The sequence below is a fragment of the Pongo pygmaeus genome, chromosome 9 (genome assembly GCF_028885625.2).
Source record: "Pongo pygmaeus isolate AG05252 chromosome 9, NHGRI_mPonPyg2-v2.0_pri, whole genome shotgun sequence".
Taxonomy (NCBI): domain Eukaryota; kingdom Metazoa; phylum Chordata; class Mammalia; order Primates; family Hominidae; genus Pongo; species Pongo pygmaeus.
In genome coordinates this window covers 1,328,024-1,343,259 of record NC_072382.2, presented here as the reverse complement: position 1 = coordinate 1,343,259, position 15,236 = coordinate 1,328,024, and the positions used below count along the sequence as shown (strand labels likewise).

The window sequence follows — 15,236 nt, the reverse complement described above, 5'->3', positions numbered from 1 at the left end:
TCACAGCAGGCAGTGACAAGGGCACTGCCCCAGGGGAAGGGTAGCGTGACACAGGCCCCCTGAGGATGAGGCCCCATGCCAGCTGACCTCACAGTTGAGCTGTGGGATGGGGGACTCAACACCCCGTGGGTAAGGGGCCAGGCAGAGGCCTGCAGCCAGGCACCTCCCCCATGGTGGCCCCGGCAGGCCCCACCCATCCTCCTGCCCACACCATCTGCAAACGCCCTCAGCCGCCCTGGCTTTTGCTGGAGACGGCACTCATCTGTGCACTTTACGATTACTCACAAATCCCCGGGGATCTGGGGTTTAGGGTCAACAAACCTCCAAGCTGATCTGAGCCCTCCGTCTCCTCAGAGGCAATCGCAGCCCCTCACTCTGCCGAGCTCAGCGCCCCTCCCGCCTCCTCTGCTGGGGGCCCGTTCCCTCCCTGTGCGTCAGCTGCCCCCACTCCACTCCCTCTCCTTTTGGCAGGAGACCCTCTGTCCCTGAGTGAGGGGCTGTGGGCCTGAGTGGCCTTTTCTGTCCTGGCCCCCTGAGCCCTGGCCCTCCACCAGTGCCCAGGAAGGATCAGATGAGGCCCTAGAGGACCCTCTCCTGTGTGTGGGGAGCTGCAGGGAGACACTGCCCCTCACTCCCCAGGAGGAGTCAGGAGGGCTGGCTGGGCCGGCCTGAGGGGCAAGTCCCTGGAGGAGAGTGGGGCAGCCAGAGGGTTACACGCAGCACCACCCACTCTTTGTGATGCTCCTCCCAGGAGGCGGGGCTCAGGCATGGACAAGGCTTAGGTGGGGGCAGCCTGGAGCTGGGTTTGCAGCAGTAGCTCCTCTTCCCACCACCATCCACCCCCAAGGCCACCTTCTCAAACTCCTGCAACTAACCTACCCTCAGGCCATGTGAGCCCTGAAACAAGGGGACTTGGAGGAGTTTGTCACAAAGGGCTCCCAGGAGTGCGCTCCAGGGGACATGGACCAGACCCCACCACAGCCTGTTGTGCCTGCCCCACCTCAGAGAGCCCTGACACCCACCGCCTCTGGAGAGCGCAAGGCCAGGCCCCCCAGCCTTCCCCAGGCTGCTCCATGCCTGCTCTCCGGCACCCACACGCGGGGGCACCCTCAGCTCTGTGGGGCCCTGGCCCTCCCTCTCCCCTGCAAGTTAAAGACAGAGAGGCCCTGGCAGGGCACGAGCGGTGGGGCCTGTGGGTCTGCTCAGGGCCTAGGGCTGGGGGACTGGCCAGCAGGAGGCACCGAGCACATTTGGTTTCCTCCTGCCCCTCCTCGGCATAGAACCAGAGACCCACAGCTGAGGACAGGTTTGGGATCTTGCCAAAAATCACCAGCCCTCACACATCTCTTTCCAGCTGCAGCTGGGCTGTGAGGACCCAGCGCCAAGGCAGGCGCCCTGGCGGGAGGCGGAAGCTGCAGACTTCAGCACGGCTGGTGCTGGACAGCTCCCTGGGGCCTCTCCGCCTCCGAACAGGGCGCAAGGTCCTTTCCTCCTCCTCAAAGTCAGCGAACTCTCTGCTGTGTCCCCACAGTCCCCTCCAGGACGACGCAGCAAAGCAGAGGCTTCCATACCACCCACGGCTGCTGCCGCCTTCCCTGGAGACCACAGAGGACGGGCAGGGGCTGCACCGGCGGTTGGCGTGGGCCCGAAGGGGCTCTGTGCAGCCTGCAGGAGGTGGGGCTGCTGGCCCATGAGTGACGTCCCCCTGCTCCAGGAACATACTCCAGGGTATGCTGACCCTGGTCCCAGGGGCTCCTGAGCGCCCCCGGACCGTGCAGGAAGGTGGGGGAATGGAAGAGTGACCTATTCTTCCAGGTTGTGACAATCCTGGGCAGACAGACTCACTGTGAGACACAGACACTTCCAGGAGGGCACCCGTACCCCGGGCGTGAGCCCCGACTCACAGACATCGGCAGGAAATCCCAAAATACAGACACGCGAGGGTAGCCGTGCATCAGCTGCTCACGGGTGAGGTGTGATGCCGGGGGCACATGCTGAGGACACAGGCCAGGTGCCTCGGCAGAAGAACTGTGAAGACAGGAGCCTAGAGGCCTGCGGAGTGGGCAGGGTGTCCCCTGCCCCATACAGCTCTGTGACCGGCTCCGCCACTGTTCTGTCTGCTGGTCCTCCCTGATGCCCAACGGTGGCTGTCCTGACACTCATGTGGCCTGAATGAAATGAGCCCTCATGCCCCACACTGAGGCCAGGCTGGGAGCTGGGCACCAGCAGGGACGGAAGGAAGGAGGGTCACACAGCCCCGCTGCCGGCAGCCGCTGGGCCAGAAGAGCAGATGTCACAGGGTCCCAGCACCACGAGGACCCTGGGGAGGACCATGGCTAGACGGGAAGGGCCCCAGCCCTGGGCCGGCTCCTCATCTGCACCCCTCCCAGAGCCAGTGTCTGGAGTGGGTGGCCCAGGGCCCAGGCAGAGCCGGCGGGTCCTCCACTACCTGCCCCCAACCGCCGACCACAACGGAGAACAGAGCTGACGGGGGCCCACTCCTCCCACGTGGCATCTGCCCCCCAAGACCACGTGTGTGACACACAGTGAACGTTCCAGAATGTGTGGCCCCAGGCGGGCAGGGCATTTTGCTGGCCCCGTGCCTGGCTTGGTGCTGGCAGCGTTCGGTGCCCAGGAAGGATGTGGACGGGTGGAAGACAGTACCCACGGCCACTATACAGGGTCAGGGGCTATGGAAGAGGAGGCCACCGCCCAGGATCAGGGGTTATGGAAGAGGAGGCCACCGCCCAGGGTCAGGGGCTATGGAAGAGGAGGCCACCGCCCAGGATCAGGGGTTATGGAAGAGGAGGCCACCGCCCAGGGTCAGGGGTTATGGAAGAGGAGGCCACCACCACCCCAGCTCTCCAAGTGGGGTCCCCCAACCAGCGTCAGCATAACCTGGAAACTCCTGAGAGATGCAGAGCCCAGGCCCACCCCATGCCCGGGCCACCGCGGAAAGCTGAGGCTCAGGGCCCCTGGGAACAGCCCCCAGCCATGAAGCAGGCGGGAGACTGAGTCCATGGCCCCACGCAGAGCCCAGCGCCTGCCCACGCCCTCCTGCAGGGAGACTGGGCTGGCAGCGGAGGCCCAGGCCTGGGAAATGTTCTTTTAAAGTTAAAATCCCAGCATCTGACTGGCTTCCTGCCGGTTTCTAGAAATCAGTGCTAATTTCTCAGGGTGATAACGGCCCTTTGGTTTTCAAGAGTTTCTCTGTTATATGTGCAGACCAAATGTTTACAATAAACAGTGCCTGGGACTATTTCTGCGTAACGGAGGTGGGGGGTGTTGCTGGCGGCTATGGGCGGTGCTCGCCAGGCTTGGGGCACTCTCCTCTGCTCCCATGTGAAAAAGCCAGGACCTGGAGCGAGGCCTCCATCCCAGAAAAGCCTCGGGAGCCACAGAGCTGGGGCTCAGCCACCACACACCCCAGGGTGCCAAGGAAGAAGGAGGCTGGGCCCGATGGCACCGGGGAATTTGGTCAGGCCCAGAACTCACTGCTCCCCTGTACCCCAAATCCCCCATGTCCACCCGACAGAAGGCAGGGCCACAGCAGGCGACATGGGATGTGTCCGGGGTCACTGTGGCAGCAGAGAGACGAGCAGGACAAGCTCCTCACCAGCCCAGAGCCCTGGGGGTGCAGCCGCCAGTTTGAGACCCGAGGGACGGTGCGACCCTGGCATCCCCAGCTGACCGGTCCGGCCTTGCCACAATCCCTATCATGGCTCACAGCTCACGGCTCCCCTCTCACTGTCCCCAGCAGAGAGAGCTCCACGAAAATCCCATCGGCTGGGGGAAGGCAACACAGTGACGCCGTCTGAGCTGCTTCTCCCCACCCTCGGGCATCCTGGCCCACAAGCCATCTCCCCTCCTCGACTCTGTCCCGAGGCTGACGCTGGCCCCAGTGGCAGGGCCAGGCCCTGGGCTCAGTCCCGGCAGGCACAACCCCCTGGCACCATCCCACCATCCTGTCCAAGCCACTTCACCGATAGGGAAACTGCGGTGTGGACACAAGTGACCACTCAGCCAGCGTCTGGAACCAAGTACCCTGGAGGTGGCCCTGCCCTGGGGGGCCTGCCCACAACAGACAGCACAGGAACGTCCTGGCCAGAGACCCCCAGTCACAACGGCTCTGTGGCTCTGGCCTGGGGTGGGGCTGCCTGCCCAGCTCCTTCCTGGCTGGAGGTGCCTGTGTGCTGTGGAAGGGACGGGGTCATTCCGCAGCCCCCTGCAAACCCTGAGTGCAAGAAGTCACCACGGGGCTGGCAGAGGGACCCAAAGACCCAGGACGGCACAGGACGAAAGCCAGGGACGGCCGCGGGTGCCAAGGGCCAGTCCCTGCCCCAGACACCAAAGGCAAGCGGAGGGGCTGCAGGGCTCCAGGCTCCAGGGGACCCCATGCATCTCCTGGTGCCTACCAAGGACCTGGGTACACCCAGGCCCCATCACAGATGAGCAGGAAGGAAGCTTGAGCACAGGGACCAGGACTCCTGAAGCCACACCAGCAGGGTCTGCAGCCTAACCCTGGGGAAGGGGCTGCCTTGGCCTGTGTGGACTGGGGCCACCGCCTCCTGCCTGGATGCCTCGGGGCTTGTGTGGGAGTGGACCCTCTGGCCCCTCGGCCTGGCTGGCCCTCTGTGCTGCCCTGCGCTCTGCAGAAAGTTAATGGCACCAAGGGGCTGCACAGGGGGCAGCTGAATGAGCCCCCATCTGGCCACCCCAGCTCTCCGAGAACCCAGCTTTGGGGCTGCCTATCCACCCCCTGTACCCCCAGGGGGCAGGGCCAAGGCGCCTGACATGGCCACCCAGGCCACCACCCTTCCCGGGGCAGGTACCACACCTATTACCTCCGTCCGCACAAGTTAACTCTCGGACCCAGGGCAGCAACGTCACCCCTGCCCGGGGAAGCAGCCAATCAGGGGCCCAGGCCAGCCCCAACCAGGCAGCTCAGGCAGCAGCCGGCCCTGCAGCTGATTCAGGGTGCCGAGGACATGGGGCCTGACGCCAGCTGTGAAGAGGGGCTTTCCCTCAGCATGGAGGGCCACCAGGCACTGCACCCCCACCCCTATCCTGACCCCTTCTCCCGTACAAAGGGTTCCCGGGGGCTCCTAGGCCAAGCCACCCGCAGAGGCCACATTCCTGGCCAGGCAGGCTCCCTGTGCCCCCGCAAACCACCCACCGCTGGACTCAGCCCGACATGCAGCCATCCCCGCTGTATCACGGGGATCATGCAGGCGGCCGTCCAGGCGCCCTCCCACCCCTGCCCGGGGCCGGAAAGACCAGCCTGCCCTCCAGGGCCCTGGGCTCCAGCTTAAGCCAAGTGGGCAGTGATGGCACAAATGCCCTGGGCACCTCCATCCCCCTCAGGCCAAGGTGCCCAGGACTCCCACCAGCCCTACCCAGCCCCACCCCAGCCCAGCTCCAGCCCAGGAGTGTCCATTCCCCTCAGCCAGCACCACGAGGCTGCCATGGCCACCCAGGAAAGGCAGCTCTGTCCTCATAGGATGGCACCCCCAGGGCAGACAGGACCCAAGCTCAGCCCAAGGACGTGGCACACAACGAGGAGCACGGTGCCCAGAGAGACGCATGCCAACCGACGGGACCTTGCCATCTGCTGGGGGTGGTGCTGTCACTCTCCAGGGTTCAGGGAGGAAGCCAGGCCTAGCCTGCAGCCCAGGCCCCTGGGGCAAAGCAGCGCAGGGCAGCCACAGCCTCCGTGGGCCCCGGGACTGAAGGCAGAACGAGCCTGGGAAGCTGGAGGCGTCCAGGAAAACGAGGAGTTTCTCTTTAACAGCGGGACTTTCGGGAGCACTGCTCTGTGGGTGGGGCCTGGCCCCCAGCTGCTGGGCCCAGAACACTGGCCCCTCAGAGGCGGTGGAACAAGGCCTGGACCTGGCGGGCCGGGCCCTGAAAGGCAGCCGGCTTGGCACAATCCATGCTTTGTCCCTGCAGCCTCTGCCCCAGCCCAGCCTCCATCTTGTCCAGAGCCCCAGGCAGCTGGCTCAGGGCAGCCTGGCCCGGCGGACATCCCTGGGGTGAGGCCTTGGGGAGGTCTGTGGGCCGCTTGGTCAGCCTGGGCTAGGACCTGGGGCTTGGGCCTGACACAGGCACCAGCCCTACAGGTGAAAGCAGGGCTGCCCTGCACAGAGGAGGTGGCGGGGTGCCATTAACTTCCTGCGGAGCACAGGGCAGCACAGAGGACCAGCCATGTGAGCCCCAAGGGGCCTGACAGATGCTGGTCTGCCGTCCTCCTGCCCCGTACGGTATTTCCAGCCATTGGAACCTCGCACAAGCTTCAGGGAAACCCCATTCTACACTCAGGGGCCCTGAGGTCCCAGTCCTTCCACTTCCGAGGTACCAGGGTCCAGGTGGGCTGTCCAGAGCTGAGGGCAGGGCCCAGAACTGCACAGTGATGCCCCACAGTGCTACCATCTAGGCACAGCCCCGCACAGGTGGATGCCGGCAGCTGGCAGTCACGGGGACCAGCCCGCCTCCTCTCCTGGTGCCGGCTGCCCAGCAGGGCTGCTGACTTCAGAGACAGCCTGACCCTCCCCAGGTGCCCAAAGAAGCTAGTGTGCCCAGTGAGGACTAGAAGGCACAGAAGCCCTCAAGCAAGTGCCACCAGGTGATGGCGAAGGGGCCTTCCCGACAGCTCCTCCTGGGCGCCAGTGGCCGACGGGGAGGTGCAGCCCACTAAGGCTGTTCCCAGGGACTGGGGTCTGACCTGCCCTCGGGCCAGCCTGGAGGGGGTCTCCTGTCTGCTGCAAGGCACCCAGAGCGCTGGAGCAGGGTGAGGCCATGATGAGAGGGCCCGGGGTCACTCCGCAGACGACTCCGGGGGTGAGAACCAGGAGAGCTCGCTTAGGCCCAGGTTCGGGAGCTGGTCCGAGCAACCCTGGTGTCCTGGGGTACAGGCCTTGCTGGCCCCACGCAGTCCTCGAGGTGGCTGGAAGGGAAGAGGGACTAGGAGTGGGGGACGTGGGTGGAAGGGAAGAAGGACCAGGAGTGGGGGACGTGGGTGGAAGGGAAGAGGGACCAGGAGCGGGGGACGCAGGGGTCCACACACACCTGGCACAGCGACAACCTTAAGACACTCCCAGCCACCCTCAGAGCAAGGAAGGGATCTGGCCACCTCAGCAGCCAACAATGGTGGGGACCCAGAGGCCCTGGAGCTTTGGTCGTGGGTAGCAGCCACGGCGCTTGATAGTAGCCCCAGCTGGGCCTGCGTGAGATTTGCCAGAAACAGATCCCCTTGAAGCCTAGGGGCCAACCTCGCATCACAGCCCTGGCCCTGCATTCCCGGGTGGTTCTGGACACGACTCCCTGCTCAGGCAGATGGTGGAGCAGGCGGGACGGCAGCCAGCCATGGTGACTCTGGAAAGCCCTCCCTGGCACAGCTGGGGGCGGGGGCACAGCCTGGCCTTGAGGCTTCCACATCCAGGAAATCCACAGCGTGCACGCACCTTAGCAGAGCAGGGCCAGCACGGCCAGCACGATCAGGGCCAGGTGGTGCCCTCTGCCCAGCGTGTCTTTTCCTGCCATTGCCAGTGACAAGGCAGGGAGACCCATGTCAACAGGGACACACACACCTGAGGTGCCCAGGGCCACAGTGGGTGGTGACAGGACAGGGGCCTAGGGCTCCCGCCTCCAAGGACCCTCCCACCCCCGCCTAGGGGAACTGCTGTCCTCACCACCCGGAAACTCTGTGCCAAGGGCCCTGACGGACACTCAAGGCCAGCTCTCAGCTGGAAAGGGGGCTCCCTGTGGAGGGCATACAGGGCAGGAAGACGCCAGGGGCAGCATCTTGAGGCCTCCACCCTGGCGCAGTCACTGACATGGCGCCCAGCGACACCAAATGGGCCTTTCCAGGGACTTCAGGGGGCCGGGGAGACTTCAGATGGGAGGGCTACCCACCATGCTGGCTCCCCGGGCCCTGTGCACGGCGCCCCTGAGAACAGCGTCCTGAGACCTCAGCTTGTAAAAACCCCATGCAGGGCAGATGAGGGGTTCAGCCCAGCCCCAGGCAGCTGCCGCCCTGACAAAACAGCTGGGGTCAGATGGCCAGGGCCTGATATGGGGAGGGCTACAGAATCCCCGGGGTTTCACAGCAGACACCCACGCTGAGTCCACCTTCACCTTCATGGCTGGGGAGGCTGCCGGTTCCTGTCTACCTATGCGCTCTCCAGGCTCGGCCCTGCACAGCCCATCTCCAGGGGCCCATCTCCAGGACCCATCTCCAGGGATCCATCTCCAGGGGCCCATCTCCAGGACTCATCTCCAGGGGCCCATCTCCAGGGACCCATCTCCAGGGGCCCATCTCCAGGGACCCATCTCCAGGGGCCCATCTCCAGGGACCCATCTCCAGGGGCCCATCTCCAGGACCCATCTCCAGGGGCCCATCTCCAGGGGCCCATCTCCAGGGATCCATCTCCAGGGGCCCATCTCCAGGACCCATCTCCAGGGGCCCATCTCCAGGGACCCATCTCCAGGGACCCATCTCCAGGGGCCCATCTCCAGGGACCCATCTCCAGGGACCTGCACACCACAGCCAGTCACTGCCCATCCTGCTCAACTTTCTAAACAGACCCCATCTCAGGCCAGCTTCCTTCCCCTCCACAACTGCCTCCAGCTTCTGGGCCTGGGGTCATCCCCAGGGTCTCCCCGGCACAGGCTCTCCCTCCCCTCCCCTGTTCCATCTTCAATGGCTCCTCCCATCCCAGGACCCCTCTCCACCCTGGCAGCCACCAGGGCTCAACCTTTCTAAAGGCCATTGAGAACGTGGAGGGGATGTCCCAGGTCCCTGGCAGCCTAGGGCCCTCCCCCACGCCATAGCAGGTGAACATTGCCAGGTGAGCTGCAGGGCAGCCCCTCATCCTATCTCCTTCGCTCCCTCGCAGGGAGCCCTATCCCGGCCATGTTCCTTTCTCCCGCCCCCCAGACAGAGGATTCCCGAAGGCAGGCCCCTCATCATCCCATGCAGCCCAGCCGCCTGCCCCCAAGAACAGCTCCAAGGGCCCGAGGTTCTCCAGCTCCTCCCACAGGGCCTTCCCAGGCCTCCCAGATTTCAGGAGCTGAGCTGAGGTTTGGGCAAGAAGGTGCCCTGCTCTGCGTACTGATGGGGCACAGGGACAAAGGTGCACAGGGACAAAAGCCACCCAGCCCGTGCCACACACCCTCCTGGACCTGCATGCCCCAACTCAGAGTGTCTGCACCCTCCAACCTCCACGGTTGCCCTTGCTGGCAGGGACTGTGTCTCAGCATCTCTGCAGGGGTCAAGCTCAGATGAGGCTACACAAGCCTTTCTCAGCCCCGAGAAAAGCTGGGGCAGCACCTTTGCAGATGGGTTCCCACCCCGACCCCAGCCTACATCCCCCCAAGTCTTGGCCAGAATCCACCAAGCAGCTGGTGAGGAGGCTTCCACAGCTGCTCAGTGCTCTGACGGCTTCACCTGGTGCCTGGCACCGGCAGTAGGACTACTGGAGGCGACCCCCATGGCCACCAAGGGGAGCTGTGCACAGGATGCCCCATGCAGAAGGATGACCCTACAGCCACACCGGCCCTGCAGGAGGCACAGAAACAACAAGACAGGCAGGTGCCGTACAGGTGAGACGATGGAGCGCTCCCGCTGAAAGGCACAAGAAGACAGCTGACTGGACCCTGCGGCGTCTAGAAGGGTGTCCTCCAGGCCCTGGGCTGGGGGGGTGCAGGGAGCGCTGCGTGGTCTCCCCTCCCCACACGGCTAGACTCCCCAAGGACAGGTTTGGGACATCTTTGACCCACCGTCCAACAGGCCCTAGCTTGGGTCAGCCGGGTGGAAGGGCTCTCGTGGCACCACAAGGCTCACTGCCACTGCCACTGACCACCTCCCTCTCAGTGCCCACCTCGAGTCAAGCAGCTCCTACTTCCAAGGACTCAGGCAGAGAGAGAAGATGAACAGAGAAGGCCAAACAAAGCTGCCAGCCACAGACACGGGGAAGGGGCTGGAGTCGCGTCCACACCAATGGCCCCCCAAGCAAGGCCTCCACAGCTCCCCTGTGGCCAGGTCCTGGAAGGAGAAGCGTTCTCAACGGCAGGATCAGACTGTCCTCGGGTGGTGGCGGCCAGAAGCCCAGCCTCCCGTTCTCCCACGGAGGTTTCCTGGCAGGAAGCCTATCTCCCTCTTGAGCTTGGGACCTGGCAGCTCTCCTGGCATCTGGTGCCAAGTGGCCCAGCACACACACTCCGGGCCCCACCTCCACCCAACTCCTGGTGACCCTTCAGCAGCAGCAATGGAAGACGCACAGAAATGGTGGCCTTCTCCAGGGCCCTCCCGGTGACACGCTTGCGCTCTGCCCGTCAGAACTCGGGAGAGAGGGGCCACTTTGTGCCCCCCCTCGAGCTGTTTTCTAAATATCTCTCTCAGCACGTTGTAGACACACACAGCCCATCCTTTTGTATTCATTACTGTTAATTACAGTGGAAACCTCCCGTAATTAACTGCCGCCAGCAGAACTCCATGAGGAGTGGAGACAAGCCCCTACCCACCGAGGCCGCGCACAGCACATAACTCATCGTGTCTTCACTTACACGTGGATGTTTCCTTATAATAACATTTTATTGGAACCGTAATTGGATTATCTCACTGACTCCTGCATCCTGCTGCCCTGGGCCCCTACTTCACCATGGATTTCACACACTAGTTTTTCTTTCCGGGAAAGACGAGAATTTTGAACTCAGGTGACATGGGCTGAATGCCACCTCCTTCTCCAACCCAGGCCGCACCACCCCACCTGCCCAGGCCCTGCCCTGTGGCCAGGGGCCCCTCCGTGACGTGGCGGGTGGCGGAAGGCTGTGCACCCAAGGCGAGGCGGCTCCCCTGAACCCCTAGGTCCAAACCCCTTCCTGCAGCTCTGCCGTAGTTACATCACAGCCACGGCCCTCCCCCAAGAGCCTGGGCCTGGCCCACTTTCTTTCCCCAACGCCACCTCCCAGCTCCTCCTCTGTGCAGCCGTGAGGGGCTGAGCCTCCATCCTGCACCAGCGCCCTCCTCCTCCTTCCCTCCACCCCTGCCTGCCCGGGTCTAAGGAACTTCTCGGATTGGAAGGGAGAGGCAGTGCCGTGGGACCTCGGGGACACCAAGAGACAGGCCGGTCCTGGGAGAAGAAAGAAAATGGCTGAGCCCCAGCCTCCACAAAGGCGACTCTGTGAATGCGCCTGACCAGATGAAGGGCTAGCCAAGCCCAGCGGGCCGGGGAGAGTTGGCCACATGCGAGGGTAGCCGGGCTTGCCTCTGGCCTGGGTTCGGCCCCGCAGGGACCCGGCCTGTTCCCTAGAACGACAGCCAGGCCCCACCGGGAAGACCCCTCCACCGGCAGGCCGCGGGGCCGCTCCGCGGGTCAGGTCCCACGCACTTCTGGTCCCAGCACCAATGGCCTCTCCCTGCCCCGGGGGAATGCAGGTCACAGACACTCCGCTCGCCCGAGCCGGAGCCGGAGCAGCGCAAGGCGCTGTCCAGCCCTCTGCAGGTCCCCGCACTCTTCCGCCCCCACCGCGGAGGGAGATCGGGCCTGCCCGGAGGCCCCGGTGGCCGGCGCGCGGAGGTGGGAGTCCCGCCGGGGGCGCAGCTGCTCGGGCAGAACGCCTATTAGCGCGGCCGCGGCAGACGGCAGATGGGCGCCCGCGCGGCCCCCTCCTCCCGCGGCACAATGGGCCCGGTCGCTGGGGCGCACAATGCGGCCCGGGCCGCGCACCTGCAGCGGGGCCCGAGGGGCGCCGGCCCGGCCCGGCCCGTGCGCCCCTGTCCGCCTGCGCGCGCCGCGCCGCGCCGCGTGTCCTTGGGCCGCGCCCGGCCGACCGCAGCCAACCGGCCTGCGGGGTCCGCGGCGGAACCGGGGCGCACGAGCGGACGGGGGCGCACGGGCCGCCCATTGTTCGCGGCCGGGGCCCGGGCCGGGCCTGCGGCTTCGCGGCCGGGGCCTCCGTCGGGCGCCCCCCACCCAGCGCGCTGCCAAAGCGGCCTCCCCGGCCCCGGCCCCCGCCCCGGCCGCACGCACCTGTCTGCCCCTTGCCCAGCGTCTTCTCCAGCCGGTAGGGCCCAACATACTGCGCGTGCTGCGCGCCGCCGTCCTTCCCCGTCGATGTCATCGCTCCGGGGCCCGGCGCCGGCCAGGGGCGCCCGGGCGCGCGGGCAGGGAGGGGCCGCCCAGCGTCCGCCCGCGTCCGCCGAGCGCCGTCCGCGCCGACCGGGCCGGGGCGCCCCCGCGGGCCCCGCTGCTCCGCGCCGCCCGCGTCCGCCCGCGCCGCCGCCCCCCGCGTCCACTCCGACGCGGCAGTCCGAGGCCTGGCCCGCGGCGACGCCTCCGCCTCGTCGAGAGGACAGGGCGGGCGGGGGCACCTGGCTTCCGCCGCCGCCGCCGCCGCTGCCGCCGCCGCCGCCGCCGCCGCCGAGGCTCGCGCCCCGCGCCCCGCGCCCCCAGCGCACGCCCGTCCGCGGCCGCGCAGCCGAGCCGAGCCGAGCCGAGCCGTGCAGCTGAGCCGAACAGCCGAGCCCAGCAGCCGAGCCGAGCCGAACAGAGCCGAGCCGAGCCGAGCCGCGCAGCTGAGCCGAACAGCCGAGCCCAGCAGCCGAGCCGAGCCGAACAGAGCCGAGCCGCGCAGCCGAGCCGTGTAGCCAAGCCGAACAGCCGAGCCGAACAGAGGAGTCGAGCGGAGCTGAGGGGAGCCGAGCCGAGCCGGGCCGCGCAACGGAGCCGAGCCGACACGAGCCTGTACGAACGCAGAGGGATGCGGCGGCGGCGGCAGCGGTGCCCGCGCCGGCCAATCAACGCCTCCCCACCCCGCCCCGCCGCTACGAGCGCTCGGGGAGACTCGAGGGGGCGAGGCGAGGCCAGGGCGAGGCCGGGACCCGGGAGCCTCCAGCCCGCCGGCTGCCACGTCCGGTCCCACCAGGCAGCAGAGCTCCCGCTGCCGCCCGACCCGCCCTTAAGGCGCATCCCGGGACGGAGCAGGCAGTGGGCCCATGGCGAGGGAGTGCAGATGGCTGCCCTGGACGGGGGTTTTACCCTGCAGGGCGTGACTCCGGGTGTCCCAAAGAGTTACCCGCCCCTCGAGGGGGTGCTGCACGCGCGGGGGATGGGGATGCTGCCCTGGAGGGGGGCGAGTGTTGCATGCGGGGCGGGAGTGCTGTACTGGGGAGAGGTGCTGTATTCGGGGCAGGGGTGCTGCACACATGGGGGGTGCTGCACGCCAGCGAGGGGCATGCTGCGCTGGAGGGGGCAGGTGTTGCATGCGGGGCGGGGATGCGGCACACATGGCGGGGGGGCTGCATGGGAGTCTGTGGGGCTGCTGCACGCGGGCGTTGTCCAAGCAGTGATTGTGCACCCCCAAGGAGGACGTGGCCCTCCGCCTCCACGCCCGAGGGAGAAGCGACGGTTTTCCCAGTTATGCCACAGTGACTTGCGCGGCGCGGAGTCAAGGAACTCACCTGGGATCCGGCCGCAGCGCCCTGGCGCCTCCCGGCCCTTGCTACCGATCCCTCTTTCAGGTTGAGCAGCTGGGCAGGGGCTGCTGGGAGCAGCCTTTGGAGATCTAAACACAGGCAGCCGAAGAGGCAGCCAGACCTGGACGGACCCTCTGTATCTTTGCAGAAAAACACTGGTATTTCCTTAAGCCCGTGCTGCAGAAGGTGGTGGGAGGGGAGAGGTGAGGGAGACCCGGAACGCTGCAGAAGTGGGGGTCCCAGATCTTGCCCGTGTATGGTCTGCGGGCAAATTTTCCCCTGCGGGCTCTGCCACACACTGCTGCTGACCGTGGCCCGCTCCCCACCCTGGTAAGCCCGTATGAGCTCAGGAAACTGCGAGGTCTTCCCAGTGCGCTCTCCTGCTCTTTGGGCTGTCTGCATTTCCAGCTGGGGAAGGGGAGTGGGCCCCAAAGCGCCTGTCCATTCTTGGCCTGCACCCCGCCCCCCCCCCCGCCCTGCTTCCCTTCAAATGCTGTGGACTAAGGGTCCTCCCTACCCAATTCTGGGGCCTCTGAGCATGAGCAGTCAGGGCCCCGCCAGTGGGGGCAGGGGAGGAGGGCTGAGAGCATGGGACAGAGGCAGAGGGCACCCCCCTTTCCCCCGCTGCTGCTGCTGTGAGTGGTGATGGCAGGCATTTTTAGCTGAATGTAGACTGTTTGGGACCTCCAGCTGGAGAAACTGTCAAGCAGTGAGGGTCTGGCTGGAGGCTGACTGCTAGTGGTCTGGTCCAGGTGCCAACAGAGGCCAAGGGTGTGCAGGAGACTAGGAGAGGGCGTCAGGCCACAGCCAGAGGGCAGGGGCACTTGACCCGAGATGCCCTCTCTCTGCTGCCACAGTCACCTGGCCTCCCAGCCTGCAGCAGAGTCACAGGCACCTTTGTGACATCCTCAGCAGCATTTTGCCCTATTGACCGTTTGCATCCGGCTGCTCCAGTGGCCCAAATTCTTGCTTTCTTCCTTCCCACTTCCTTGCCAGCCTGCATCCCTCTCCCACCCCTGGCTGCAGCCCTAAGGCCTTTTCTTCCCTGTCTGTGTCTGAGCAGCCTATGCCATCGGTGGCCTCTGAGGCTCAGTCTGGGGCCTCTCTTCTGGCCCCCTGCCTGTCCTCCAGGCGCGAGAGGCTACTCAGCCTTCAGCCTCTCAGTGCCTATCCTCAAATCGCCCTCCCAGCCTCCCTCAGCCCTGCTGTCCCCTCTTGAACGTGCTGCACAAAAAACCCCAGACTCAACACCTCGATAGCACGCCGCACCCTCCCTGCTCCCATCTTTGTGGGAGTCAACAGGATGACTGCCCATCCATCCAGCGGGCCTGGTACTGGGGTGCTCCAGGAGAGGGTGTACCAGGGTGTGGCCAGCCAGGAGGTGCTCACGACTGTGATGCCACAGCCCTTGGTCCCCCTCTGTCGCGTGTAAGGTGGGAGCAGGAGCCCCAAGGGAGCCAGGGCTCTTGAGCACGAAGGTCTGTTGCCCGAGTTAGGAAAGGGCCCAGTCTCACAAAGACGTCCGGGCCAAGACTCACCGGTGGAGCCCACCAAACACTAATGGAGGAAAAGCACCCCGCTACACAGACGCTTCTAGGACACAGAGGAAGACGGGCCACTTCCCAGCTCCTGTGTGAAACCACCATCACCCTGGTGCCAAAACCATACAAGGACATGACAAGAAAATTAAAGTCCGCTCAGGAGCCTAGACACAAAAATTCCTTAACAAAACATCAAATCAATTCCAGCAATATATAAAAAG

The 15,236-nt window shown here is 65.5% G+C and overlaps 1 protein-coding gene across 16 annotated transcripts in view; it reads right to left on the bottom strand.

Moving 5' to 3' along the window:
* The window catches only part of BRSK2 (BR serine/threonine kinase 2), a 78,269-nt gene extending 63,464 nt beyond the window's left edge, over window positions 1-14,805 (bottom strand). For 4 of the 16 annotated variants that reach the window (XM_054437780.2, XM_054437777.2, XM_054437779.2 and 1 more), the window contains exon 1: window positions 12,030-12,404. In XM_054437780.2, coding sequence (XP_054293755.1) covers window positions 12,030-12,120 — 91 coding nt within the window. In that variant the 5' untranslated portion in view covers window positions 12,121-12,404. Of the gene's footprint in view, window positions 1-12,029; window positions 12,406-13,459 lie in introns of those variants that run through there. The other 12 variants (XM_054437782.2, XM_054437783.2, XM_054437784.2 and 9 more) reach the window with 6 other exon arrangements.
* Between the last annotated feature and the right edge of the window lie 431 nt (window positions 14,806-15,236).